General features: G+C 41.3%; 1 protein-coding gene and 2 non-coding genes across 5 annotated transcripts in view; 1 reads left to right on the top strand and 2 right to left on the bottom strand.

Moving 5' to 3' along the window:
- LOC133658560 (pleckstrin homology domain-containing family G member 3-like) overlaps nucleotides 1-27,592 on the top strand; it is a 122,188-nt gene that overhangs the window by 6,655 nt on the left and 87,941 nt on the right. For 2 of the 3 annotated variants that reach the window (XR_009827487.1, XM_062060730.1), the window contains exon 2: nucleotides 5,330-5,410. Coding sequence is in view for 2 of the 3 variants with exons in the window: in XM_062060730.1 (XP_061916714.1) it covers nucleotides 5,362-5,410 (49 nt within the window). In the remaining variant the exon portion in view is untranslated. Of the gene's footprint in view, nucleotides 1-5,326; nucleotides 5,411-27,592 lie in introns of all 3 variants that reach the window. The other variant, XM_062060732.1, reaches the window with a different exon arrangement.
- On the bottom strand, nucleotides 1,535-1,627 carry trnar-ucu (transfer RNA arginine (anticodon UCU)). The gene is made up of 2 exons: nucleotides 1,591-1,627; nucleotides 1,535-1,570 (listed from the first exon to the last, which is right to left on the bottom strand). It is a non-coding gene; the product is annotated as a tRNA-Arg (tRNA).
- On the bottom strand, nucleotides 2,720-2,812 carry trnar-ucu (transfer RNA arginine (anticodon UCU)). Its single transcript has 2 exons — nucleotides 2,776-2,812; nucleotides 2,720-2,755 (listed from the first exon to the last, which is right to left on the bottom strand). It is a non-coding gene; the product is annotated as a tRNA-Arg (tRNA).

Below are 27,592 nucleotides of genomic sequence, written 5' to 3' on the forward strand. Positions count from 1 at the left end.
CTCAGCCAACACGCCTCGTCTGCATTATTTATAATTAGACAGACAACACATCTACAGTGTGATTTTGTTTTGTTTACAAGGAAAGAAAAACAAAAGTTAAAAAAGGGAGATACGTTGTATGTAACGTGTATGTATGTGCTGCGGTTGTTTTAAGAACGTTGCGACAGCTGCCGTAAAGGAGGTGCGTTGCTATGTTTCCGGTTGTTCGTAAAAGTGTTCGTCATGTGTTTTACCCTGCTAAAATCTCTCAGTAAAGTTATTCGATGGATTATAGCTTTTGTTTTTAACTTTATTACACCTTGGAGCGCTTTTTCCCGTCCATTGTTTTCCTGCTTTCGCTATCTGCGCCTAATGACTGAGCTACGTGACGTCATTTATTGTGATGTCCCACGGAGCATTTCTGGTCGGGACGGGATTCGAATAAAGAATCAACTCTTTTCCTTTACTATAGTGGTCTCGATAACGGGTACCGGTTCTCAAAAAGGGATTCGAGTCCGAGGACTCGGTTCTTTTCTTATCAAACAACCGGGAAAACCGGTTTCGAGTATCATCCCTAGTCAGCACTTCCAAATTTTAGTTGGTCTGCAGGAAGTTGGTGGACCATTCTTTCTGGATTGGGAGTGCCTGTTCCAAATGTCTTTCTTGACCTAAATCCAAAAATGTGAATCTGTTGGACACTTTTTTTCAAATGTCCAAAACTTGAAAAGATTTGGTCAGGATTAAAACATTTGTTAAAAACTCAACTCTGGTAGGACTTGAATCCATAACCTTTGAATGACTTATTTCTCATGTCTTCTAGAAGTCCAACACGCTGTCCATTGCACCACAGAGTCATGTGACAAAGTGGGTTGGATCCAGTAGTCCACAATTCGTAGGAGTCTTAGGGGTGTTGGACTTTTTATACTTGGTGGACTTGGAAAGGCAATATGGTGTTGTAGTCTAGCAAGAGTATTAGTTTTAGGTTTTATCTGGTCTTCACATAACTACTGCTAGAGTGGTCTATGAAGAACCTCCACTAAGTTCTTAACAGGTTTTGGGGTTCTGTCAGGTCTGCCTCCTGCTACCAAATGACAAGAAGTAGTCTTTGAGAAGATCTTTGCTCCCCTAGAAACACTGGGACAATGTGCAGGTGCGAAAAAGGTCAGGGGTCTGCACTTCCAAATCTGAGTTGCTCGGCGGGAAGTTGGTGGACCATTCCCTCTGGATTGGGAGTCTGTTCCAAATGTCTTTCTTGGCCTCAATCTAACAACGTGAGTCTGTTGGACACTGTCAGGTCTGCCTCTTGTCACCAAATGACAAGAAGCAGTCTCTGAGAAGATTTTTGCTCCCCAGAAGACACTGGGACAATGTGCAGGTGCAAAAGGGTCAACACTTCCAAATCAGAGTTGGTCTGCGGGAAGTTGGTGGACCATTCCCTCTGGATGATGACTACCTGTTCCAAATGTCTTTCTTGGCCTCAGTCCAACAACATGAGTCTGTTGGACACTGGTGTCGAATGTCCAAAACGTCAAGATAAGGACATTTGTTAAAAACTCAACTCTGGTGGGAATTGAACCCACAACCTTTGAATGTCTTACTTCACATGTCTTCTAGAAGTCCAACACGCTGTCCATTGCGCCACAGAGTCATTTGGCAAAGTGGGTTGGGTCCATTAGTCCACAATTCGTAAGAGTCTTGGATGTGCTGGACTGTTTATACTTGGTGGACTAGAACAGGCAAGATGATATTGTAGTCTAGCAAGAGTAATAGTTTTAAGTTTTATCTGGTATTCAAATAACTGCTGCTAAAGTGGTCCTTGAAGAACCTCCACTAAGTTCTCAACAGGTTTTGGGGTTCTGTCAGGTCTGTTTCCTGTCACCCAATGACAAGAAGCAGTCTTTGAGAAGATATTTTCTCCCCTGAGGACACTGGGACAATGTGCTGGTGCTGAAGGGTCAGGGGTCAGCACTTCCAAATCTGAGTTGGTCGGCGGGAAGTTGGTGGACCATTCCCTCTGGATTGGGATTTCCTGTTCTAAATGTCTTTCTTGGCCTCAATTCAACAACGTGAGTCTGTTGGACACTTTTTTCAAATGTCCAAAACTTGTTGAAAACTCTGGTGGGACTTGAACCCACAACTTTTGAATGTCTTACTTCACATGTCTTCTAGAAGTCCAAAACACTGCCCATTGCACCACAGAGTCATGTGGCAGCTGCTGTCCATTGTGCCACAGAGCCATGTGGTAAACACTGACCATTGCGCCGCAGAGTCATGTGGCAAAGTGGTTAGGGTCCAGGAGACCACAATTTGAAGGAGTCCTGGAGGCGTTGGACTGTTTATACTTGGTGGACATGGACAGGGATGATGGTGTTGTCCTCTAGCAAGAATACTAGTTTTAGGTTTTATCTGGTCTTCACATAACTACTGCTAGAGTGGTCATTTAAGAACCTCCACTAAGTTCTTAACAGGTTTTTAAGTTCTGTCAGGTCTGCCTCCTGCCACCAAATGAAAAGAAGCAGTCTTCGAGAAGATTTTTGCTCCCCAGTGGACACTGGGAAAATGTGCATGTGCGAAAGGGTCAGCACTTCCAAATCTGAGTTGGTCTGCTGGAAGATGTTGGACCGTTCCCTCTGGATTGGGGAGCCCTGTTCCAAGTGTCTTTGGTTTTAACCCAATTAATTGTTTAAATGTCCAAAACATGCAAAGGTTGAGTGAGGATGAAGAGGTTTGCTGAAAAACTCAACTCTGGTGGGACTCGAACCCACAACCTTTGAATGTCTTATTTTAGGAGTCTATTAGAAGTCCAACGCACTGTCCATTGCGCCACAGAGTCATGTGATGTTGTGATATAAGTCTAGTTGCTCACAATCATCAGAAGCCATGGACGCGATGGATCGTTTATACTTGGTGGACTAGGAACCTCCAATAAGATTTGAACAGGTTTTAGGTTCTGTCAGGTCTACCTCTTGTCAGAATCAGAGCCCTGGGAGCCAAGTCCATTTTTAAGACTTTAGGTATTTGCTGGTCCCCTAAAGCACACATGGATCTTGGGATGAGTACCGAATACGGTACTTTTTTTGGGACCAAATCCCGCCCGAGCTACAGGGCACCGATTCACGTCAAATTTAACAGTGCCATGTTACAGTACTTAAGTTGTGACATCACGCCCATTTGTTGACTCACTTCGGCACTTGGTGATCACTCCAGCTGCACTGAGAGCGGACTGGCGATCACTCCAGCAGCACTGAGAGCAGACTCAGCCAAACTACCTCTTGGTAATGTTGCAATTAACAATGCCAACGAAGAAAGTGACTCAAAAAATGGTTCAACGTAAATTAACCAAGGCTCCACTTTTCCAAAAATTCTCTAGCTTGATGCAAATATACATTGCCTTGGCTATTGTCATGCTACTGATTAGCATTAGTGATTTTACATGGCGATTTCAACACCTCCAAATTTGTCAATGAAAACTACAACTAAGATGCACTCAAACTTTGTACTGTAGCACCTTAAGATATATTTAAATGAATAGTGCGTAAAAATAAAATCTATTGTTTATTTATTTCTGGCGGGCGTTGTGGCGTCGTACGCATCGTCAGCGTCAGCGTCAGCGGTCCTCGAACGCATCGTAAAAACCCCATCGTCTCGTAATCCTCTGAGTATAGAACGATCACTCTGTACACATCTTGTAGGTTCAACATACACAATTCAATACCTTAGTTCAGTGCATCTCAAATATTTTCTGTTACGCCCCTCCTAGGAAGAAGAAATGATTTTGCGCCCCCCTCAACTCTCCACCATGATTATAAATAGTATAATTTTTCTATAAAATTGTTCTAACTATACCTCTGCATAATCTTGTAAGCTTATTAACATTAGATGTCTTTCTTCTTCTCCCACCGTGGTTACAGTGAAGCCAAGTGCTACATACGCTTCCTTATATTCTGTTACGGCAAAAAAAGCATGTTCCCCGAGGTCAAACGCGACCCCCCTGGCACCTCAGGGGGACCCGCCCCACTATTTGAGAAGGACTGCCTTATTTATTCATACAGTAATTTGTTTATACACGTTAAGATTAGAATGTCGTTTTTTTATGGGGAAAGACGTTAATGTCTCTTGTTTTCCTGTTAGCATTAGCGAGATGGCGCCAATCTGTCTGTAAATAAATCACAAGTGCAGTTATCAATAATAGTTTTCCATTATTTTAATATAAAACAGTTTTATCGCGGTTATCGTTATTACCGTTTATCTTTACATCATACTTGCCAACCTTGAGACCTCCGAATTCGGGAGATGGGGGCGGGGGGGTTGAGGTGTGGGGGGGTGAGGTTGGGGGGGCGGGGTTTGGTGGTAGCGGGGGTGTATATTGTAGCCAGGAAGAGTTAGGGCTGCAAGGGATTCTGGGTATTTGTTCTGTTGTGTTACGGTGCGGATGTTCTCCCGAAATGTGTTAGTCATTTTTGTTTGGTGTGGGTTGACAGTGTGGCACATATTTGTAACAGTGTTAAAGTTGTTTATACGCCACCCTCAGTGTGACCTGTATGGCTGTTGATCAAGTATGTCTTGCAGTCACTTACTGTATCTGTAGAAACCGCATACAACATGTGACTGGGCCGGCACGCTCTTTATATGGAGAAAAAGCGGATGCTAAAGGCAGTGCCATCACGGCACGCCCTCAATATTGTTGTCCGGGTGAAAATTGGGAGAAATTCGGAGAATGGTCGCCCCAGGAGATTTTCGGGAGGGGCACTGAAATTCGGGAGTCTCCCGGAAAAATCGGGAGTGTTGGCAAGTATGCTTTACATCTCTGTTTTGTATCGTGGCCCCTGATTGGTTGGTTGAAGTTTATTTTGAACGTGTACAGTTTCAATACCATACTTCACATATTTGACATTGATTTTTCTTCTTTCTATATTGGAATAAAAGCGTGTAAAGGTGACCATGTGGGTTTTATTTCATGTCTAGAGGGCTCTAATAATGTTAAAAATATATAAATGTTGTAAATAATATTTACAAGGTTTTTATGCTCTAGCTATAAAAATAATCAATAATATAATATTCAATAAACAAGGGACGACTGTACGTATGTTTTACTGGGATTTGAACCGGCAACCCAGGCCACTCTTTTTTGCTGTGACCCACTTCTTCCTCCACTCGGCCCAGTACAATGGACCAATTTGGGTCAGCGTGCGCCAACGCGGGAGGTCGCCGTCCTCCACTGGGCACACATTATTGTCCCCCCCCCTCCATGAGCAAACGCGACACGCCTCCTGGGGTTTTTCATTCTGCTTTTCTCCCAGCATCTCCAAAAAAAGAAAAAAGAAAGCTGAACATGTTCTCTCTCCAGCAGGTTTCTTCCTCTCCCTGTGACATCATCGCATCATGCCTGAGGGGTCACGGCGGGGCAGTCCCAGATCGTCCGGCAAAGCAGGTCAGCGTCACTCAACTCCGCCGCCATCCTAGCGATGATGTTAAAACAGGGCTTTCCAAAGTGCGGCCCGCAGCTAATTTTTTAGCGGGCACATTTTAAAAATACTATAGAAAAATGTAAAATAAATAAATAGATAAAAGTGTTATAAAAGCAAACAGGTGAAATGTAATGAGAAAATGTTGCAATGTTGACTCTAGAAAGTAGGGTTGTACGGCATACGGGTATTAGTATAGTACCGCGATACTAATTAATCATATTCGGTACTATACCACCTCTAAAAAGTACCGGATGTCCCTGGACACATGAGGACTTTGAATATGACCAATGTATAATCGTGTAACTACTTTGTATCGGATCGATACCTAATTTTGTGGTATCCTCCAAAACTAATGTAAAGTATCAAACAGAAGAATAAATGATTATTACATTTTAACGGAAGTGTAGATAGAACATGTTAAACGAGAAAGTAAGCAGATATTAACAGTAAATAAGTAAGTAGATTTATAATTCATTTTGTACCACGTGTCCTTAATAATTTTGACAAAATGATAGAATGATAAATGACACAATATGTTACTGCATATGTCAGCAGACTAATTGGGAGCCTTTGTTTGTTTACTTACTACTAAAAGAAAAGTTGTTTTGTATGTTCACTATTTTATTTAAGGACAAAATTGCAATAAGAAACATATGTTTAATGTACCGTAAGATGTTTTGTTAAAATAAAGCCAATAATGCCATTTTTTGTGGTCCCCTTTATTTAGAAAAGTGCCGAAAAGTATTGAAATAATTTCGGTACTGGTACCGGTACCAAAATATTGGTATCGGGACAACACTACTAGAAACACAAAGCTGCCATGCTGTCATGGCCCAAAAAATAATAAAGAATCAAAATCTGTGTTGTTATGAATTATTGACTGACCAAATATGTCACATAAAGAATTCCACTTTGCAATATAAAAAGTGCGTAAAACTAACATGAAAAAATAATACATACTTTTTTTTAAACTTGTCATTTGTCAAAAGATAATAATGCATTCAAATCGGTATTGTTATGAATTATTGACCTATTTAAGTCTCCAATCACTAGACATCATAAATTCTACTTCTAATTAGTTTGGGGTGAAATATTCCATGGTTTGTGTTTTTGCCATATAAAAACAGTTTTCTTCGACAAAAAGTGCTTAAAACAAACGTGAAAAAACATTGCTGTGAAGTTTATCTAGAAACTTAAGCATTGAAAGTAAAAAGAAAAAGAAGAAAAAAAAGACCTTTTTTAATACTTTTATAAGTGGGGCCCTTTTGGATCCCCAAAAATTTTAGTGGGACTTAAAAAAACCCCAAAAAAACAGTCTTTGCTCAAAAAATAATAATGATTTAAAATCAATGTTGTTCTGAATTATTGACTTATTTAAGTCTTTAAGTACTAGACATGCAATATTGCACTTTGTAAAATACTACATAGTTTGGGTTTTTGCCATACAAACAAACTAAGTTTTCTTTGACAAAAAGTGCATAAAACAAACATAAAAAAAATATTAAAAACTTATAATCAATGCATAGATCTGGGGCCGTACTTATCAAGCTTCTTAGAGTGCCATTTTACACTTAAGTCCTGAGAATTTGCGAAATTTAGTCCTTCTCTCAAACTTAAGAATAAAAGCTTTTTATCAACGTTCTTAAGTCTAAGAATCACTCCTACTCTCCACGATATTTAAGAGACCTTCAGAGGTGTCTTAAGTGGTTAGGAGTTGCCAGCAGGGGATGGCACTGAGGCGAGAGAGACGTGCGCGAACGTTCAGGGAACGGAACAATGTTTTGTTTTTTTTGATGACGAGCAGCTGATCAAACGGTATCGTTTAGACAGACCGGATATTATTTTTGTCACAGATTTAATACTTTTCGATTCCTTGTTGATTTCTGCATGTGTCTGCAGTGGGCTAGTATATATAGAGCCACCCACACCAGTTTCAAATTAGTTGCCTAATTAATGAATTGGAAAGAAAATGTTATGACAGTAGCGTATGTGTGTGGCCGTGAGGTGAGTGACGTCAGTGAGTGTGTGGGCGATGGAAGAGAGGGAGCGGTAGCGTGAGTGCCGGCGGGGACTAGTTTGTTTTGTATTATTTTGTAGTTTATTGTCAAAATATACACTCCCATTGTCCACTTAAATATTTCCAAGATATTTCTTTATTCTTAGACAACGGATTCCCTTCCGTGATTGGTCATTTCTATGGACACAGAAATGACGTCACCTAAAATTCCGTTTACGGCACATAGTAATGTCGTAATTCAGCTCTGAGTGTGACACTTAAGATTCAGTCCTACACTTCGCTGAAAGTGTGAGTAAGACGCTTGATAACTAACTTTTAAGTGCAACTTTCAGCGAAGAATTTATTTACTCTTAAGTCAACTCTTAGCAGACTTCTTAGGAGTAATTCTAAGAAGCTTGATAAGTACGGCCCCTGAAGTTTATCTAGAGAGTTAAGCGTTGAAAGTAAAGAAAAAAACAAAACTTTTTTACACTTTTATGAGTGGGACCCTTTTGGATTCCCAATCATTTATAGTGGGACTTTTTGTTTTTAAACTGTTATTGCTCAAAAAAATAAATCATGAATTAAAATCAATTTTGTTCTGAATTATTGACCTATTCAGGCTCCAATTACTTCACATCTAAAATTCCACTTTGCAAAACTTTTGTGGAAAATATTGCATATTTTGTGATTGCCATATGAAAAAAAAAAAATTTTCTTTGACAAAAAGTGCATTAAACAAACATTAAAAAAATCTAAAGATTTAAGTGTTGAAAGTAAAAAAAAATCCCCAAGAATTTTTGTGAGACCTTTTTTAATAAACGGTCTATGCTAAAAAAAAGTAGTAATGCATTAAAATCAATGTTGTTATGAATTATTCAAGGCCCCAATTACTTCACATTGAAAATTCCACTTTGAAACATTATTTGGGGAAAATATTGCATATTTTGTATTTTTGCCACAAAAACAGGGTAAAAAAATGACTTTGTATCGACAGATTGACCTGAATCTTGAGCTAGATGAGGGGTGCCCAAAGTGGGCCCAGCAGGCCAAATTTGACCCGTCATGTCATTTCATATGGCCCGCCAAAGGGAAACTTCCAAATATTCACACTGACCTCTTGCAAGCTACACAATCGTTGATGGCATAGCCGCAAGGCTACACTGTAAAAAACTCAGTCGATTTTACTCAGTCTTTTTGATTGATTGATTGATTGAATTGAAACTTTTATTTGTAGATTGCACAGTACAGTACATATTCCGTACAATTGACCACTAAATGATAACACCCGAATACGTTTTTCAACATTTTTAAGTCGGGGTCCACGTTAATCAATTCATGGTACAAATATATACTATCAGCATAATACAGTCATCACACAAGTTAATCATCAGAGTATATACATTGAATTATTTACATTATTTACAATCCGGGGGTGGGATGTGGAGGTGGAGGTTTAGGGCGGGGGGTTAGGTTTGGTTGATATCAGCACTTCAGTCATCAACAATTGCATCATCTGAGAAATGGACATTGAAACCGTGTAGGTCTGACTTTGTAGGATATGTACAGCGAGCAGTGAACATAGTGAGCTCAGAAAGCATAAGAACAAGTATATACATTTGATTATTTACAATCCGGGGAGGTGGGATGTGGTGGGGGGAGGGTGTTAGTCTAGGGTTGTAGTTGCCTGGAGGTGTTCTTTTAGTGCGGTTTTGAAGGATGATAGAGATACACTCTCTTTTACACCTGTTGGGAGTGCATTCCAGATTGATGTGGCATAGAAAAAGAATGAGTTAAGACCTTTGTTAGATTGGAATCTGGGTTTAACGTGGTTAGTGGAGTTCCCCCTGGTGTTGTGGTTATGGCGGTCATTTACGTTATGGAAGTACCGTAATTTCCGGACTATAAGCCGCACCTGACTATAAGCCGCACCAGCTAAATTTAGGGGAAAATACAGATTGCTCCATATATAAGCCGCACCCGACTATAAGCCGCAGGGTTTTGATGTGTAATTACCGTAGTATATAGGGATTCCTGCTACCACGGAGGGGATTGTCGGGACAGAGATGACTGTTTGGGAACGCAAAGCGTCCCATTTATTAACAATAAATCTTTCAATCATTCAATCAAACTTTCACATCTTTGACATGCGAACAGCATTCATGCAGAGTACAAATAATACAACGGTGCAAAGTAATACAAAGTGCTCGCATGTACGTTATCAAAATAACCAGCCTACCGGTATATGAAAAGTCAGTCTTTAATCATTGTGTCATCGTCTTCCTCCTGCGTACTAAAACCACCGAAATCCTCTTCGTCGGTGTCGGAGAAGAACAGGCCGTAAATAAGCCGCACCCTTGTATAAGCCGCAGGGACCAGAACGAGGGGAAAAAGTAGCGGTTTATAGTCCGGAAATTACGGTAGTTTGACATGTACTTCACCAGAAGATTTACCGTAAAATCGTCCGTGGTAGCATTTGTCCATGTACAGTAATGCACTGTGAAAACAGGGAACAAAGATTTTATGGTTAAAAAGGAGCAGCTAAGTCGCCAGAATTGTGCGGTAAAAATAACAGTGATAGTGTTTTTCAATTGACAGTAATGTCCTGTAAAAAATTGGCCGTAGATTTTACGATAAAAAACTGTCAGTTCAGTTGCCAAAGTTCTAATGTAAAAACGACAGTGATACGGTTTTTTAATTTTTGCAGTCATTTGGGGTAAAAACCACCGTATATGTTATCTTCTTTTACTTTCTATATTTCTTCTATTACCTGTAATACAATGTAAATGACCTTTTATTGTCTATATTCCTTATTTTACCTATATTACCGTATTTTTCAGAGTATAAGTCGCTCCGGAGTATAAGTCGCACCGGCCGAAAATGCATAATAAAGAAGGAAAAAAACATATATAAGTCGCACTGGAGTATAAGTCGCATTTTTGGGGGGAAATGTATTTGATAAAAGCCAACACCAAGAATAGACATTTGAAAGGCAATTTAAAATGAATAAAGAATAGTGAACAACAGGCTGAATAAGTGTACGTTATATGAGGCATAAATAACCAACTGAGAAGGTGCCTGGTATGTTAACGTAACATATTATGGTAAGAGTCATTCAAATAACTATAACATATAGAACATGCTATACGTTTACCAAACAATCTGTCACTCCTAATCGCTAAATCCCATGAAATCTTATACGTCTAGTCTCTTACGTGAATGAGCTCAATAATATTATTTGATATTTTACGCTAATGTGTTAATAATTTCACACATAAGTCGCTCCTGAGTATAAGTCGCACCCCCGGCCAAACTATGAAAAAAACTGTGACTTATAGTCCGAAAAATACGGCACCTTTATTTTACTTCTTTTACATTTTATTCACTTTATTTTATCTTCCAATTAAATTATTTACCTTTTATATTCCTTATTTTACCTTATATTTAGCTTCTATTTACCTTCTTTGACCATCTTTTACCTTGTTTTATCTTCTTTTCCTCGTTTTTTCTTTATTTACCATACTTATTCCTTCTTTTACCTGTAATAAAATATAATTGACCTTCTTTTACCTTCTGTATTCCTTCTTTTACCTGTAATATAATTTATTATACCTTCTCATTAACTTATTTTGCCTTCTACATTCTTTCTTTTACCTTTCATTTAACTTTTATTCACCTTTTATTTGCCTATTTTTTACTGTCTTTTACCTTGTTTTATCTTATTTTACTTTCTATATTTCTTCTTTTACCTGTAATAAAATGTATTTTACCTTCTTTTATCTTCTATATTCCTTCTTTTACCTGTAATAACATTTAATTTACATTCTTTTACATTTTATTCATTTTATTTTATCTTCCAATTATTGTATTTACCTTCAATATTCCTTCTTTTTATTTAATTTCTATTTACCTTTTATTTGCCTTTTTCAATCATATTTTACCTTGTTTTATCTTCTTTTACCTTGTTTTAACTTCATTTACCTTCCCTATGCCTTCTTTTGACTGTAATAAAATGTAATCTACCATCTTTTAACTTTTATTTAACTTATTTTACCTTCTGTATTCCTGCTTTTACATTTTAACTACCTTATTTTACCTTTATTTACTTATTTTACATTCCAATATGCAACTTTAATTATTTGATACTTGTTTATATTGACAAATGTGCTGTTTTACACGGCAATATCGTCCAATTAGAGACACTTGCTATTGTGTGCTTAGCTGTTGCGTAGCTGCTAGCCTATGGCCTATCATGTTTTCTTTTAAGTAATATCACAACTTATCAGAGCCCATCCATCCATCTATTTTCTACCGCTTGTCCCTTTCGGGGTCGCTGGAGCCTACCTCACCTGCATTCGGGCGGTAGGCGGGGTACACCCTGGACAAGTCACCACCTCATCGCAGACAGACAATATTAACACTCACAGCCATTTATCTATTTATCGAGGATTGTAGTTAATCATAGAACTGGCACCCAATGTTAGTAAAAAAGTATTGATTTTGAATCGAGAATCGCTTTGAATCGATTCTGAATCACTTCGTTACCCACAAGAACCGAATCGATTCCCAGCCCGACCCCGCATGCATTCAGTTTTCAGTGTGTTGCCCTCGGTGGAAAACTTTTCGACACCTCTGTGTTAAAACAACACAACCACTCTTTGTAATTATTCACACAATTGACTTCAGTCTCTTTATTAGGCTTTCACTTCCTGGCACACACACACACACACACAGACAGGAAGTTGCATGGTCTCTGGTGTGCGAATGAAGAAAAACATGCACACACACACACACAGAAACACAAAAAGTCCACTTTGCTTGTGTTGATGGTAACCATAGAAAAGAAGCAAGCAGAAAAACGCCCGAGATAAGGCAGCAGGAAGAGAAACAAGAAGGGGAGGGGTCGCATTCAAGGAGTCAGACGGGGAAGAAAAAGACGATTGGAAGAAGATGAATCCTTCAGTGTGGGTTTTTGCATGTTGGTGTGAACCAGGAATCTGGTCAGTGTCAAGCCCCGTCATCTTATCCTAACTCCCGCAACAAACCCTTAATGCCAACCCCCCCACAGAACTCCTTACAGTGTACGCTCGACAAATAGCCAATCACGTCAGGTGACAAAATAGTACGGATGGGTATCGGATCCGCTACTTTTTTTTGGCACCGACTGAATCACAGCCGGTCCTACCGGGCCCCGATTCACGTAAAATCCAACGGTGCCTTGTTTCGGTATCTGAGTTGCGCATGACGTGACGCTACTCTTCGGACTTTGGCACTTGGCAATCACTCCAGCAGCACTGAGAGAGCACTCAGCCAAACTACCTCTAGATCATGTTGCAACTTTCAATGCCAACAAAGTAATTGACTCAAAAAACGCTCTAATGTAAGTAAAGTCAGACTCCACTTTTCCCCCAAAATTTGCAATTTTGGCGCTAATATACATTGGTTTTGCCATTGACATGCTACTGATTAGCATTAGCGATTTTACATGGCGATTCCTACCTCCCGAATGCAGCTGAGATAGGCTCCAGCACCCCCCGTGACCCCGAAAGGGACAAGCGGTAGAAAATGGATGGATGGATGGATGGATGGATTCATTTCAACACCTTCCAATGTGTTGAAATGTCAGACAAAGCAAAGATTGAACTGACTAGCCAACGCACCATACACTACTGTCATTTAAGGTCTTGGACTTGCAACTGTAATTGTAACATAATGTCATACTTGCAAATGAGACTCAGAAATGTGACAATAAAAAAACAAGATATAGCAACTGGACAGCAGTTATCATAATCAGCTCATTTTGTTTTTGCAATGAAAAATCTGATTTTAATACAAAAACAATAGTATTCATAAACTACACTAAGGCAGGGGTGTCCAAACAACCTTTCCTAGTCATGACAGAGAAAGAAAAAAAATCCACCATCACAAAACGTCTACAAACAAGTCACACACAACACAACCTGCTCACTGAACTTTGTGGATAATAGAAAAATCAGCCAACCAACATGGACAATTCTAAATTACACCCATTTAAATCCATTGCAAGGCATGATATTGAAAAATGCAAAAAACTATCTCCATACTTATCCATATTTTGCCCATTTTAGCAGCTTGATATTTCTGATTGATTACAAAACTGTAAGGAAGCCGTCACAAACCAAACAAGGTAGGAGTTGAACTTTTACATACTCTTAATATCCAATTATATTAATTATTAATTATACTTCTATTATAATATATATACCGTATTTTTCCGAGTATAAGTCGCACTGGAGTATAAGTCGCACCTGCCGAAAATGCATAATAAAGAAGGAAAAAAAACATACAGTATGTAAGTCGCACTGGAGTATAAGTCGCATTTTTTGGGGAAATGTATTTGATAAAAGCCAACACCAAGTATAGACATTTGAAAGGCAATTTAAAAGTGTACGTTATATGAGGCATAAATAACCAACTGAGAACGTGCCTGGTATGTTAACGTAACATATTATGGTAAGAGTCATTCAAATAACTATAACATATAGAACATGCTATACGTTTACCAAACAATCTGTCACTCCTAATCGCTAAATCCCATGAAATCTTATACGTCTAGTCTCTTACGTCGCACCCCCGGCCAAACTATGAAAAAAACTGTGACTTATAGTCCGAAAAATACGGTATATATATATATATATATATATATATATATATATATATATATATATATATATATATATATATATATATATATATATATATATATATATATATATATATATATATATATATGTATGTATGTATGTATATATATATCTATCCCGCCGTGACAACAATGACCATACACGGCAATTCTTGTAAAAAAAAATGTCACTCATACCTTGCTTTTGAGTATATTTTAATGGAATAAAAATAATTTTTAGCAGTAGTTGGGAAGGAGTAGGAAAAACCAGCAGTAAAATGTATAATTTTTAACGAACTATTAGATCAAGGAGCGCTAAATTGCGCTACCCAATAGTTGGGTTGGGAATAACCCCACATTGTAGTGAGCATTACTCAGCTTTTGTGTTGAATAAATTCAACCCAATAGTTGGGTTACGAATCAACCAACATTGAGTTAGCATAACCTCAACTTTTGGGTTAAATAATTTAACCCAATAGTTTGGTTGGGAATAATAACCAAACATTAAGTTATCATAACTTTTTGGTTAAATAATTCAACGCAAAAGTTGGGTTGAAAAAATGTACCCAAAACGTCGAGTTAAAATAACTCAATTAAGGGGTTCGTCCTTTTCTGGACTCAGCAGTTGGGTTATTTTTTAACCCAACATTTTGGTGTGTGTATCTTTTTTTTAAGTGAAAAATATGTGCAATTGTGCGGGGAGTCCACTGTATTCAAATACTGTGCAAACATTCCTGTGTTGTCGCATGTGTTATCAATGGCGTGCGGTGCCAAAGAATATGTTCATATATTTTGTTAGTTTCAAGAAAATCTGGAGGAAGAAACGATCGAAGCTTTGAAGCTCTCGGGTTTGCCGAGAGGTCAAGCTCGCAGATTGTGGAAGGGAGTTTCCTCCAGACCAGACGACACAAGGTAAACACTGTCAGGATGCGTGCACGTGTGTGCGCTCGCTGTGCCTCCTCAAACTTGAGGGCTCGTAGGTCGAGTGTGTGACGCTCCTGGCCTGATGTACAGTGGAATGCATGATAACAGTGTAGGGATGTACGGTATACCAGTATTAGTATAGTATACCGGTATTAGTATAGTACCGCGATACTAATGAATCATATTCAGTACTATACCACCTTTAAAGAGTACCGGTCTTCCACCCATTGGCGTCGCCACGCTTTAAAGGCCTACTGAAAGCCACTACTACCGACCACGCAGTCTGATAGTTTATATATCAATGATGAAATCTTAACATTGCAACACATGCCAATACGGCCGGGTTAACTTATAAAGTGCAATTTTAAATTTCTCGGGGAACTTCCAGTTGAAAACGTCTATGTAAGATGACGTTTGCGCGTGACGTCGATGGTTGAAAAGGAAGTATTCGGACACATTGTATCCCAATACAAACAGCTCTGTTTTCATCGCAAAATTCCACAGTATTCTGGACATCTGTGTTGGTGAATCTTTTGCAATTTGTTTAATGAACAATGGAGACTGCAAAAAAGAAAGCTGTAGGTGGGATCGGTGTATTAGCGGCTGGCTGCAGCAACACAACCAGGAGGACTTTGACTTGGATAGCAGACGCGCTATCCGAAGTTAGCCGCCGACCGCATCGATGATCGGGTGAAGTCCTTTGTCGCACCGTCGATCGCTGGAACGCAGGTGAGCACGGGTGTTGATGAGCAGATGAGGACTGGCGTAGGTGGAGCGCTAATGTTTTTATCATAGCTCTGACGAGGTCCCGTAGCTAAGTTAGCTTCAACAGCATTGCTAGGCTTTGACAGGCGGCACAGCATTAACCGTGTAGTTACAGGTCCAGTGTTTGGTTTGGTGTCTCCCGATAGTAGTATTGTTGATCTTCTGTCTATCCTTCCAGTCAGGGGCTTATTTCTTTTGTTTCTATCTGCATTTAAGCACGATGCTATCACGTTAGCTCCGTAGCTAAAGTGCTTCACCAATGTATAGTCGTGGGGATAAAAGTCAATGTGAATGTCCATTTCGTGTTCTCGACTCTCATTTTCAAGAGGATATAGTGTCTGAGGTGGTTTAGAATACAAATCCGTGATCCACAATAGAAAAAGGAGAAAGTGTGGAATCCAATGAGCCCTTTTACCTAAGTTACGGTCAGAGCGAAAAAAGATACGTCCTGTACTGCACTCTAGTCCTTCACTCTAACGTTCCTCATCCACGAATCTTTCATCCTCGCTCAAATTAATGGGGTAATCGTCGCTTTCTCGGTCCGAATCGCTCTCGCTGCTGGTGTAAACAATGGGGAAATGTGAGGAGCCCTTCAACCTGCGACGTCACGCTACTTCCGGTACAGGCAAGGCTTTTTTTTTATCAGCGACCAAAAGTTGCAAACTTTATCGTCGATGTTCTCTACTAAATCCTTTCAGCAAAAATATGGCAATATCGCGAAATGATCAAGTATGACACATAGAATGGATCTGCTATCCCCGTTTAAATAAAAAAAATTCATTTCAGTAGGCCTTCAAGACATGGTTAGCTAGCTAGCTAGCAGTTGATGTCTAGCTGCAATCTGCAGTGTTGTAACTCCTTCTGGATCTTTCATCCTTGTCTCCATGGAGACAAGTCAAGTACATTTATTTCAAGAATCCTCCGTGTAGGATGAGTGATAGCTTTACATGCTTCACTACATACCATGATACACTGGAGTCATGATCTGGAATTGTTAAGGTCGGGACGAGGTTATTCTATGACCAATCATCAACCATTAACACAACCAACTTAGCTTTGAACACACTACACACAAGTGAATGAAGGCGCATACTTACTCAAGAGTCGTATATGTCACACCAAGGGTGGCAGTATGAACAACACCAACACTGTCATAAATATGTGCCATATAGTGAAAGCATACTAAACAACAACGACAAACACATTTTGGGAGAATATTTGCACTGCAACACAACATAAACACTACAGAAAAAATTCCCAGAATTCCCTGCAGCACCAACTCTTCCGGGACGCTACAATATAAACAAACGCCATTGGTGGATCTACACCTAACATCCACTGTAATGATACCAAGAACAGGAGCGTATCTAGTCGATACTACTATGATTACATTGATATTTTTTAGCATCACAAAATCTTCGTTGTTTTTTTTTAAATGTATATTACCGTATTTTTCGGATTATAAATTGCTCCGGAGTATAAGTCGCACCGGCCGAAAATGCATAATAAAGAAGGAAAAAAAACATATATAAGTCGCACTAGAGTATAAGTCGCATATTTGAAAGGCAATTTAAAATAAATAAAGAATAGTGAACACCAGGCTAAATAAGTGTACATTATATGAGGCATAAATGATAAATGGGTTATACTTGTATAGCGCTTTTCTACCTTCAAGGTACTCAAAGCGCTTTGACAGTATTTCCACATTCACACACCCATTCACACACACATTCACACACTGATGGCGGGAGCTGCCATGCAAGGCGCTAACCAGCAGCCATCAGGGGCAAGGGTGAAGTGTCTTGCCCAAGGACACAACGGACGTGACTAGGATGGTAGAAGGTGGGGATTGAACCCCAGTAACCAGCAACCCTCCGATTGCTGGCACGGCCACTCTACCAACTTCGCCACGCCGTCCCTATAAATAACCAACTGAGAAGGTGCCTGGTATGTTAACGTAACATATTATGGTAAGAGTCATTCAAATAACTATAATATATAGAACATGCTATACGTTTACCAACCAATCTGTCACTCCTGATCCATTTTCATAGGTACGGAAATAGTAGCTGGTAGCATCTTTTTTTTCACAATGCACTTCTGCCATGACCCACCCCCGCCAAATTTTTATTGGTTGATGTGTGTGTGTGACGATTGCTGATATACGCCTAGTCTCTTACGAGAATGAGACAAATAATATTATTTGATATTTTACGGTAATGTGTTAATAATTTCAAACATAAATCGCTCCAGAGTATAAATCGCACCCGGCCAAACTATGAAAAAAAACTGCGAATTATAATCCGAAAAATACGGTATGTTTATAAACTCAGGAAATGTGTCCCTGGACACAAGATGGACTTTGAATAAGACCAATGTATGATCCTGTAACTACTTGGTATTGGATTGATACCCAAATTTGTGGTATCATCCAAAACTAATGTAAAGTATCAAACAACAGAAGAATAAGTGATTATTACATTTTAACACAAGTGTAGATAGAACATGTTGAAACAGAAAGTAAGCAGATATTAACAGTAAATGAACAAGTGGATTAATAATTCATTTTCTACCACTTGCCTTAATAATGTTGACAAAATAATAGAATGATAAATGACACAATATGTTACTGCATATGTCAGCAGCTAAATTAGGAGCCTTTGTTTGCTAAAAGAAAAGTTGTCTTGTATGTTCACTATTTTATTTAAGGACAAACTTGCAATAAGAAACATATGTTTAATGTACCCTAAGATTTGTTGTTAAAATAAAGCCAATAATGACATTTTTTGTCGTCCCCTTTATTTAGAAAAGTACCGAAAAGTACCGAAATACATTTTGGTACCAAAATATTGGTATCGGAACAACACTATAAAAGTGGCCATGGTTTGACCCTGAAAAGACAATTTGGGAGGAAAAAAAAGCTTACAAATCAAAAGTTAGCGATCGAGGTAAACTTTAGTTTAATCGTTTTTTTAGTCGCTGTCATCGCCTACCATGTGACTCAAAGAAGGGGGGCGTTACCCCGACTGTTTTCTGGAACGCGTTGGAACAAAGCTGTGGGGAGGTCAAAGGGCACCCAAACATCTGCTTTGGTGCCGCCTCCCCCCAGCGCAAGGCCCCGCGAGTGTTCCCAGGAAGTGTCGGAGCTTGTCGCCGGAGACGGAGGCGAGCGTGGCGTGAACATGCAAGATGATGTAATAACACGTTGCCAGGCGGCTGATGACAAGGCAGAGCGCAGTAAAGTCGGATGCGTGCGTCATGTGACCGTGCGGCGAGGGAGCCGCCATGACCGTAATCACCACAGCGTGGATTCCTCTCCGCAGTTTAGAGGGGAATTCCAAGCTAGCACGGCAGCTTTGTCGCACACTTGAGTCTTTTACTTCATGATTGTGAAACTTTCAACATCCCCACAAAGTTCTTTTGGGTCATTAAAATGCTGATCTGGAAAAACAAAAAAACCTGGATCATGATGCTTGGAAGAACTTGAACAGGTCCATTGCAAGCAGGGGTGGGTGCTGAATTTGCTACTTTTATAGGTACAGTCGTGATCAAAAGTTTACATACACTTGTAAAGAACATAATGTCATGGCGGTCTTGAGTTTCCAATACTTTCTACAACTCTTATTTTTTTGTGATCGAGTGATTGGAGCACCTACTTGTTGGTCACAAAAAACATTCATGAAGTTTGGTTCTTTTATGAATTTATTATGGGTCTACTGAAAATGTGAGCAAATCTGCTGGGTCAAAAGTATACATACAGCAATGTTAATATTTGGTTACATGTCCCTTGGCAAGTTTTACTGTAATAATGCACCTTTGGTAGCCATCCACAAGCTTCTGGTTGAATTTTTGACCACTCCTCTTGACAAAATTGGTGCAGTTCAGCTAAATGTGTTGGTTTTCTGACATGGACTTGTTTCTTCAGCATTGTCCACCCGTTTAAGTCAGGACTTTGAGAAGGCCATTCTAAAACCTTCATTCTAGCCTGATTTAGCCATTCCTTTACCACTTTTGACGTGTGTTTGGGGTCATTGTCCTGTTGGAACACCCAACTGCGCCCAAGACCCAAACTCCGGGCTGATGATTTTAGGTTGTCCTGAAGAATTTGGAGGTAATCCTCCTTTTTCATTGTCCCATTTACTCTCTGTAAAGCACCAGTTCCATTGACAGCAATACAGGTCCAGAGCATAATACTACCACCAGCATGCTTGACGGTAGGTGTGGTGTTCCTGGGATTAAAAGCCTCCCCATGAATTGATTAACGTGGACCCCGACTTAAACAAGTTGAAAAACTTACCATTTAGTGGTCAATTGTACGGAATATGTACTGTTCTGTGCAATCTACTAATAAAACTTTCTATCAATCAATCAATCCTCCAAACATATTGGTGGGTATTGTGGCCAAACAGCTAAATTTTTGTTTTATTTGACCACAGAAATTCCTTCCAGAAGGTCTTATCTTTGTCCATGTGATGTCAGACCAACAAGTATGTGCTTCAATCGTTCCATCACAAAAAAATAAGAGTTGTAGAAAGTATTGGAAACTCAAGACAGCAATGACATTATGTTCTTTACAAGTGTATGTAAACTTTTGATCGCGACTGTACCAAGTGGCTACACATGAAATTGAAAAAACTCTCCTTGTTGCAGGTTCGGCACCGGCTCAAGCACTTGGCAGGCAAACAGGCGTATTCACAGCGGACTCAGTCAAACTGCCTCTGTCTAATGTTGTAATTTACCATGCCAACAAAGCAAGCATGCCTGAGAGAATGCGCTCTAATATGCGCTAGCTCGGTGCTAATTCATATTGGATATTCCATATACGTGCTACTGATTAGCATGAGTGATTTCAGGCACTGTCAGGTGGCGCCATTACATTTTAATTCGATGCCGAAAAAGTACAGAGTTATGACCACATGAACACACACAAAAGTACGGAAATTTGGTACGGTTCAGTACTGATATCGATTCACAGGTGGTGCCGTATCGGTTCACATGTGACCTTTGACCTCTCAAATGTTCACAGTGTGGAAGTGGAAGCTGTCCTAAAGCTGCAGACTCCACATTCCCCTCACTTTCCACTTCTTGGAAGTGTCCCGATACTTTTGTCCTCCTCCATCTGCTGAGAAAACCATCATGACGACCCTTAAGGGTCCCGATGAAACATGTGTCAGCTTTTCCCGACGTGGATGTATTTTCCCTTCTTAGATGCTCCTGCCCAGAGGAGAGCAGCTGAGAGGATCAAGCGGTTTCGGTGTCGTCACGGCAGAGAGAAAAAGCCACACGTTGCTTCTTAGGAGCGTCAGTGTTCCGCTTTGAAAACGCTCAGGCAGACTTTGTCTGTTAGAACTCAATAAATATTAAGTTAAACTAGAAAAGTCACGCAGAAATGGCGCCGAATATCCGAGTCCATGACTTTTAGGTTTTAACATACAGAGTAATCCAAAAAACTAGTATAAAACGTTAGAATGCTAACATTATCATACTAATATCAGAGACGTTTGCATGCTACCAAGATGGTGGCAAGTATCCAAATACTTGCTTGACAGCACAGAGTGTCACAAACCATATTTTTTTAGGTTTAAACTAGAGATGTCCGATAATATCGTTCAGCCGATATTATTGTCCGATAAATGCTTTAAAATGTAATATCGTAAATTATCGGTATCATTTTTTTTATCGGTATCGTTTTTTAAAATATTTTTTATATATATATATTTTTTTTTTATTAAATCAACATAAAAAACACAAGATACACTTACAATTAGTGCACCAACCCAAAAAACCTCCCTCCCCCATTTACACTCATTCACACAAAAGGGTTGTTTCTTTCCGTTATTAATATTCTGGTTCCTACATTATATATCAATATATATCAATACAGACTGCAAGGGATACAGTCCGTAAGCACACATGATTGTGCGTGCTGCTGGTCCACTAATAGTACTAACCTTTAACAGTTAATTTTACTCATTTTCATGAATTACTAGTTTCTATGTAACTGTTTTTATATTGTTTTACTTTCTTTTTTATTCAAGAAAATGTTTTTAATTTATTTATCTTATTTTATTTTATTATTTTTGAAAAAAAGGACCGTATTTTCACCATACCTGGTTGTCCAAATTAGGCATAATAATGTGTTAATTCCACGACGAATTTGTTAATTACATTAAAAAAATATAATAGACAAAAACAATTGCTGCATGAACAAATGGGACACATTTAGGGAGATTTTGACAAGGTGGGAGAGGGCTAGTTATGAATAATAACACGTTAATAACATAAAAACAAAAAATTTTTTGGTAATTTTGACAAGGCTACATGACGTCACATGCACAATGTTGACAGCACAAAAGAATGGCAGTGTTATTTGCAGTGATGGGGCGTGGGGGGGCAACTTGACACAGGTTGACATATTGATGAAGAACTGTTTGGAGAGACGCCACCTGAGGGTTCTTGTTGTCGTCAGCACTGAGAAAAGCGGCTCAGTTTGAGGTTTCTCCAAATTCTCCCATGCAAGCGAGAAAGTGAAAACACAAAGACGTTGCTGTTCAGCTCGTATTGTTCTCCGCATAAAAGACAAACAGGAAGTACGGACACTTCCTGTTGGCACACCGTCTAACTTCCTGCAGACACGACAGAGCATTTCTGTATTCCAGGAAGAGAAAACTTTCAGTACGTAAAACCTGAGATGAGGGAAATTCAGGGTTTTCCGTTTCAAAAAATAGAGGTAAGTAGAACTCAGAGTCGGTTACCATGGTAACTTACCCTGTGAACCTAACCTGCCTCTTGAACAAACTTTGTTAATGCCTCCTCCCTCTTAATTAAGGTGATGCAATCTGTCAGACATGATGTACTGTATCTGTTACTCTGAAACCAGGAAATATTCAAACTAAATTAATTCTTGAAGATGTATATCAGGGGAGGATTTTGAAGTTATGCCATACTTGCCAACCCTTGAGACCTCCGATTTCGGGAGGTGGGGGGTGAGGGGGGCGTGGTCGGGGGTGGGGCGTGGTGTGTGGTTGGGGGCGGGGGCGTGGTTGGGGGCGTGGTTAAGAGGGGAGGAGTATATTAAATACTTGAATTTCAGTGTTCATTTATTTACACATATACACACACATAACACTCATCTACTCATTGTTGAATTAAGGGTTGAATTGTCCATCCTTGTTTATTCTCTGTAACTATTTTTCTAACCATGCTGAACACCCTCTCTGATGATGCATTGCTGTGTGGCACGCACAAAAGTGCTTTCATCAAATGCGCTAGAGTCTGGAATCTTCCATCTCTCCCTAGCATGGCCCAAAACCGGTCAATCTTTGCTTCCTGAGGAAGATCTTCACTGCCAAGCACTTGGTAGTCCACTACTTCTTCCCGGAGGCTATCCAGGTCCAATCGCAGCTGCGGCTTGGAACTTACAAGCGTATTTCTTCATCTTACTCGTCGTCGGCGTCGCCATGGCTGTATCTTCCTCGTTCTTCTGCTTCGTCTCCTTGTTGTGTGCGCAGTTGTGCACTGCACTCTCTAAAAGCCGTAGATGTTATTGTCACATATGCATGTACAGTAGATGGCAGTATTGTCCTGTTTAAGAGTGTCACAACATTGCTGTTTACGGCAGACGAACTGCTTTACGGTAGACGAAAAAGTGACTGCTGTTGTTGTGTGTTGTTACCACGCTGGGAGGACGTTAATGAAACTGCCTAACAATAAACCCACATAAGAAACCAAGAACTCGCCCTCGATCATTCTACAGTTATAACGTGATTGGGCAGGCACGCTATTTATATTGTGGGAAAGCGGACGTGAAAACAGGTCAGGTCCGCATGGAGCTGGAGGGGGCGTGGCCTCCAGCTCCGCCTGAATTTTGGGAGATTTTCGGGAGAAAATTTGTCCCGGGAGGTTTTCGGGAGAGGCGCTGAATTTCGGGAGTCTCCCGGATAATCCGGGAGGGTTGGCAAGTATCAGTTATGCCTAGTTAGATATGTGTCATTATTATATTATATATATATAATAATTATTATATATAATAATGATGGTATAATTATAATTTGTTGAAAGGACTAGTTGGTACAATCCCTGGGGACTCTGCATGGCAGGGGCGTCCTCCTCCCTGAGCCAGGCTTGCACCTGACCGCATACCTAAGTGAGGCTAGGTGACACTGCTGGGAGGCTTTTCCACCATTGGGACACATCTTCAGTTGTGTGCCCCAGCGTCACGGGGTGTTTCGGCCCGGCTTACCACAAGACACCCTCTGCTGAGGAAGGGCCCACCCCAGGGTGATCAAATCCCTGGGTGTGTGTGTCCCATTAGGTGTTAGCCTTAGCAGCCCAGCTGGTGTCACTCCTCCTCAACCACAACCAATGGCTCGTCCTCTCTGCTGTGTTGGCCAGCTCTTTAATGGCCTGTCTGTGAGCCTGCCCCCTGACTCCAACCTCCCTAAGGAGCTTTGCTGTTGTGCTAGCTACAAAGCCCCTACAGCCCACCTCCACTGGGCGCACCCTTACCCTCCAGCCTCTGTCCTGTGCCTCAGCTGCAAGGTTGGAGTACCGCAGCTTCTTGCGTTCATATGCTTCTTCGATGGCATCCTCCCACGGAACTGTCAGTTCAATGATATAGACAATATGGGAGGTTTCAGACCATAGGACGAGGTCTGGACGCAGGGTGGTCGTTGCGATCGCCGGGGGGAAAATTAGCCTCTGATCTAAGTCGACTCGCATCTGCCAGTCCCTGGCTGCATTCAACGGGCTTAGATCAGGATTTGAAGGTCTTGTCTTCAGCTTTTCCCCCTCCCGAACAAACGCTGGTAGGTGTCGGCACACATCCTGGTTGTTGATGGGTTGGGCGTTGATGGATATCCTCCTGCACTCAAGTTTGTCAGCTAGACATCTGAGGACCTGGTTATGTCTCCACGTATATCTGCCTTGAGTGAGGCTGGTTCTACAGCCAACCATTATGTGCTTGAGTGTTGCTGGGGTTGTACACAGGGGACAGGATGGGTCCTTTCCAAACCATTGTTGCAGGTTTATGGGAGATGGTAGCGCATCATATGTTGCTCGAACAATGAAACTCAGCCTGTTGGATTCCATGCCCCAAAGTTCGCTCCATGTGAGTTTTTTCCTTTCAACACCCTCCCACCTTGTCCAGCGGCCCTGTTTGGCTTGTGTTGCAGCTTTGGAACGTCTGGCTGTTTCCTCCTGACGACGCACTTCCTCTACAACCATAGTTCGACGTTCGGTTGCAGATGCCTTTTGCCAGAGAGGAGTTACGGTTCCAAGGCCAAAGCCTCCTCTGCCTTGTTGGACGTGGCCCACTACGTCACGATGGAGCAAAGCTGATTTGGCCTGTAGCACAGCTGTGACTGGGGTCCACTTCCGCCCTGTAACGAGGCAAGGAGCGGCGGCTCTCACTACAGGGTCCCGGGAGTCAGTGAGGGACATCTCCAGCCTCACCTTGGCACATTTGAACTCTTCGACCAGGCTAGAAATTGGCAGCGACAGGGCTCCGTCGCTGTAGAGTCCAACGCTGCTGAAGCACTTTGGAAGTCCGAGCCACTTCCTTACATGCGAGTTCACTAGCCTTTCCAAGCGAGTAGCATGGCTTATTGAGACTTCGTACATAGTTAACGGCCACCGGAGTCTGGGTAGCAACCCAAACTGGAGGCACCAGAGCTTCAGTTTCCCTGGTAGTGCAGTGCTATTAATCTGCCTGAGGCCGTTAGCCGTGTCCTGCCGCAGTTGTTCAAGTTGCTGGGTGTCTCTGAGATCTGCATTATACCATCTTCCGAGGCTCTTGATGGGCTTCTCTAGGAGTGTTGGAATTGGTTCCTCGCTGATGTGGAACCGCTCACCTGTTAGTTGGCCTTTTATGATGGAGATGCTGCGTGACTTGCTTGGCTTGAAGTCCATCCGTGCCCATTGAATGTTTTCCTGAAGTTTCTGCAGCAAGCGTCTGGTGCATGGTTTTGTTGTTGTAATGACGGTCATGTCATCCATAAAGGCTCTAATTGGCGGAAGACGTAGGCCACTCTTGGTCCTCTCACCTCCCACTACCCACTGGGATGCCCGTATGACCAACTCCATTGCCATGACGAATGCCAGAGGGGAAACTGTGCAGCCCGCCATAATGCCAATTTCCAGATGCTGCCAGGAGGTGGTGTTTCCCTCAACTGTTACGCAGAACTGGAGATCCTGAAAGTAACTCTTGACCAGTTCAGTGACTTGGTTAGGTACACCAAAGAAATTGAAGGCCGTCCACAAGATCTTATGAGGGACTGACCCAAAGGCGTTGGCAAGGTCTAAGAATACCACATGTAGGTCTCTCTGTTCTTTTTTTGCAGTTTGTATCTGGTGCCAGATCATATTGGCATGTTCCAAGCATCCTGAGAAACCCTGGATCCCAGCTTTCTGCACCGATGTATCAATAAAGCTGTTTCTTTGCAGGAACGTAGAGAGTCTCTGGGCAAGGACACTGAAGAAAATCTTCCCCTCTACATTCAGCAAGCTGATCTGGCGAAACTGGCCAATGGATGACGAGTCCTTCTCTTTGGGGATCAGGATGCCTCCTGCTCTTCGCCAAGCTTTCGGTATCACTCCCTTCTGCCATGCTACCTTCATCAGCTTCCAAAGGTATCTTAAGACTCTGGGGGTGTTCTTATAAAGCCTATACGGGATACCATTGGGCCCGGGTGATGATGCTGATCTTGCCTGCTTCACGGTCTTCTCCACCTCGCTCCATGTGGGAGATCTTATGTCCATTTGGTGTTCAGGTGCATGAATTGGTGGCATGTCGGGCGGGACAGTTACTGGCTCATGCCTCTGGCCGTCGGTGTAGGTCTTCCTCAGGTGCTCCTCCAGGTCTTTTATGGGCACTTTGAGGCTCCCACTCTTCTCTTGCTCAAAAAGACCTTTGACAAAACTGTAGGGATTGCTATAGAAGAGGGTTCTTGTCCGTTCTTTCCTCTTGCGTTGTCGTCTGAGGTGCTCTGCTCTTCGCAGCTTTGTCAGTCGTTGCTTTATTTCAGCCTGCAGAACTTCAATCCCCCCTCTTTCTATTTCGGTTGCCTTTCTCCATTGCTTCCTCAATTGTCTTCTTTCTTTCACCAAGCTGTCAATTTCACGCTGCCTTCTGGACTTTGGTTGGTTCGAGGAGGGTGGGCCTTTTTGCTGCCTTTGAGCCTTGCTCTTTACCCCAAATCTTTCGGCACCATAGCTGTAGATGGTGGCTCCCATGTTGTCCAGTTTTCTTTCAACAGGACCCTTCTGTTGTTCTAGAAGGAGGACCAAGTCTGAGTCAACGGTCTCCCACTCTCTCTTCTGGTTGGACTTGGGCCACAGGATCTGGGCTTTCCTTCCTTCCATCTTCCTTTCTGTTGCAGGCAGAGGTTGGCTGGGCTCAATGTTGGAGACTGCAGCTGGCTGCTGCAGGACTGGTGCTGGCTGGTTGGGCTCCGATCTGGAGGCTGCTGCTGGCTGTGGCTGGTTAGGCTCCAGGCTGGAAAATGCTAGAGGGTCTATGCGACGTGGAGCTTCTTTCGAGGTACTGATACCCTGAGGACTGTGGGGGTTCTCCTGCCTCCGGGCTTCACTCGACTGATTTGGCCTACTTCTTAAGAAGTACTGGTCAATGCGAGACACTTCGTTGAGCTTGCTGAGGCATTTCCTCTTGCCTTGATGGATTTTAAGGCCCTTCGCTGTTGTTATTTTTGACCAGCCACAAATGCAGCTCTGCAGCGTTTGTCCTGTTGGCGGACCATTAGTTGTGCTGGTCGTTCTGTTCGTTGTCTGTTCCGTTCCGTG

The sequence above is a fragment of the Entelurus aequoreus genome, linkage group LG10 (genome assembly GCF_033978785.1).
Source record: "Entelurus aequoreus isolate RoL-2023_Sb linkage group LG10, RoL_Eaeq_v1.1, whole genome shotgun sequence".
NCBI classification, from domain to species: Eukaryota; Metazoa; Chordata; class Actinopteri; order Syngnathiformes; family Syngnathidae; genus Entelurus; species Entelurus aequoreus.